The sequence below is a fragment of the Ursus americanus genome, chromosome 24 (genome assembly GCF_024610735.1).
Source record: "Ursus americanus isolate L20-20 chromosome 24, mUrsAme1.1.p, whole genome shotgun sequence".
NCBI lineage: Eukaryota > Metazoa > Chordata > Mammalia > Carnivora > Ursidae > Ursus > Ursus americanus.
This window is the reverse complement of record NC_142150.1, coordinates 28,361,915-28,364,442: the sequence shown is the minus strand read 5'-3', so window position 1 is coordinate 28,364,442 and position 2,528 is coordinate 28,361,915. Positions and strand designations below refer to the sequence as shown.

Sequence of the window (2,528 nt, the reverse complement as noted above, 5' to 3'; positions counted from 1 at the left end):
CACCCGGCACGGCGCTGAATCAGCGCGGGGGACACGCGGCACTCTGTCGGGTCCCACCACCCAAATATCCCCGCCTAGGTCGCCCGCTGCCCACCCGCCGCCTTGAAGGGGCGCCGAGAGAGTGGGGTCTTCTGCGGTGAATGAGGGACGATGACCCTGACCCGGCCTCCCTGAGAGGTCAACCGCACCAGGGAAGGTTCTCTCCGTCCTCCCAGCGCTGACCTTCGCGTGGCGGGCTGCTTCGCTCCATCCCGGACGCCGGCGATGGGACACAGAGCAAGGAGGCAGGAGCGCTCTGCGCAGGGTGTGGATCCACTTGGGGAGGCGGGTAATGGCCCCGGACACCGCGGGCGCGACCTCGTTCCGGTGATTGAAGCTTGTGGAGTTACCTCCACCCGGGGATTCCTGGCCCCCCACTCCAGCCACATCCTTCTCCCACCTCCCCCAGTCTCGGGAGCCTGGGCCCCGAAGGTTCAAGAAGTCAAGAGCCTGGAGAAATGCACTGTGCAAATATATCGACTTTATTTGTCTCCGTTCGGGAGCCTCACAGACATATCCAAGTAAAAAGATCGTTAAATAAACGCCGTCAGCCATCGCAATGCAAAAATAAATATCAATCCTCCGGCCGCAGCAGCAGCTGCGCTGCGCCCCAAGTCCCATCAGCCGCGCCTAACAATTATAAAAGTGTTCAGCGAGAGTGTGTTGGAGTGAGTGTGAACGGGTGTGCGCTGGGGGGCACGGTGGAGCGGTGTGCAAAATCGGACTTGCAAACCATCAGACAAGGGCGTGGAGCGGCTCGCGGGGAAGCCCCGGCGACCCAGGGCCGACTCAGCGCGGGGCGCCTCCCGCACACACTCACGGCAGAGTCCGTACTGGGAAGAGTTAAAAAATAAACATTTACAAGGGCAAAGAAAGCGGCCCCCCTCCCCGGCACCCCCGCGCGCTCCAGCCCTGGACCCGCGCTGCGCGGGGCGCGCAGTGCAGTTCGCAGCCCTGCGAGAGGTCCCGATCCTCGCGGGTCCCCGGGGCGCGGGCCCTCTGGGGCTCGGTTCGCGGGTCCCCGGGCGGGCGGCGCCCCTCACAGGGCCGAGTCGGAGTCGCTGGAGTCCAGGCTGTTCCTCAGTTTGCAGCTGCTGAGCTGCTCCCTCTGCAGCGACAGGCTCTGCGTGCTGCGGCGCAGGCACTCCAGGCTCTGCAGGAACGACTTCTTGGCCTTTTCCTCCTCCATGGGGGACACCCCTTCCTCCTCCACTTCTTGGATCTCGTCGAAGGTCACCGGCTGCGTCTTGAAGCGGGACTGGCGCGGCCGCCGCAGCCGGCCCTTGCCCTTGGACAGCTTGGCGGGCCGCACGGGCTGCGGGAACTCGTCGGCCAGGCACACGAAGTGCGGCATCACCGCCTGGTAGCTGGAGCAGATGCCCATCAGCTCGCCGGGCTTGGCGGCCGCCATGGCACTGCCGGCGTCTTCGGGGCCGGGCGGCTGGGCGCCGGGGCTCTCGGGGGGCGGCCGCTGCGCCGGGGCCCCCCGGGAGGCAGCAGCCTGGGGCTCGCCGGGCGGGGGATCCAAATCTGCTGCGGGGCGGCGGCGGCCCTCGCGGGCCCGGGGCGGCGGTCCTCGGGAGGGCGGGCGGGAGGGCCCGTCGGGGGGCGCGGGGCTCGGCGCGCGCTGCTGGGCTGCGCTCCCGGGCGCTCGCCGCCGCGGCTGTCACCGTCTGCCCCGCGGCGGCCCGGCCCGCCGCTTATATAGCCCGCTCCTGCCCACACGGCCGCGAGCTCGGATGACAGCGAATGCCATTTAAAGCGTGCGCGCCCCGCGCCCTTCCGCCTGACGTCGCCCCGCCGCTCTGGGAAAGTAACGGCCCTTTCCCCAGCGCCGCCCGCCCGCCCCCAGCCAACCCGGCTCCGGAAGGCAGGCCCCGCCCGCGGGGTTCCGGGAGCATCCGAGGCCCCAGGAGCACGCCGCGGGGCGGGGTGGCCGGAGAGCCGGCGGGGGGCAGAAGGGGTGGGGGGCTCGGATCGGCCGCACTGTGCTGCCACTGCCCGTCTGGGGATCCCCAAGTTCGTACAGACCGTGGCGGCCGCGGCGGCGCAGGTCCCTTTCCCCCTCCCCAATCCCAAACGCACACCCTCAAGTCGCTCGCTGGTGATTCCGCCGCGGGTTCTGCGTCGGGCGCGTGCTGGAGGCAGCTCGCAGCCCTCCTCGCATCGGGGAGAGCGGGGCGCGGGGAGAGCCGGGGCACCTGGCTCCCCAGAACTGAGTTCAGAGAAAGGGTTGGGTTTCTTCTCTGGATCTTTGTCACCCCTCCCCAGACAAACGGAAATCCATATACACACACAAACACGCACAAAGCCGTACATGAATAAAAACACACCCCTATTATTCCATCCCGGTTCTTCCCTTCCCTAGCTGTCTTCTGTCTCCTCACAACCCCACCCCCAAGTTCCTCGGCGCTAGGCCCCCCTAGTCCTGCTCAGAAGAATGACACTTGGATAGGCACTAATAACAATGATAATAACTACAATCTGGA

The 2,528-nt window shown here is 67.4% G+C and overlaps 1 protein-coding gene across 1 annotated transcript; it reads right to left on the bottom strand.

The window, feature by feature from the left end:
- Positions 1 to 500: 500 nt before the first annotated feature.
- Positions 501 to 1,633, bottom strand: C24H11orf96 (chromosome 24 C11orf96 homolog). The gene has a single exon (XM_045808775.2). The coding sequence runs from the start codon at positions 1,448 to 1,450 to the stop codon at positions 1,079 to 1,081; it is 372 nt and encodes a 123-aa protein (XP_045664731.1). The 5' UTR covers positions 1,451 to 1,633; the 3' UTR covers positions 501 to 1,078.
- Between the last annotated feature and the right edge of the window lie 895 nt (positions 1,634 to 2,528).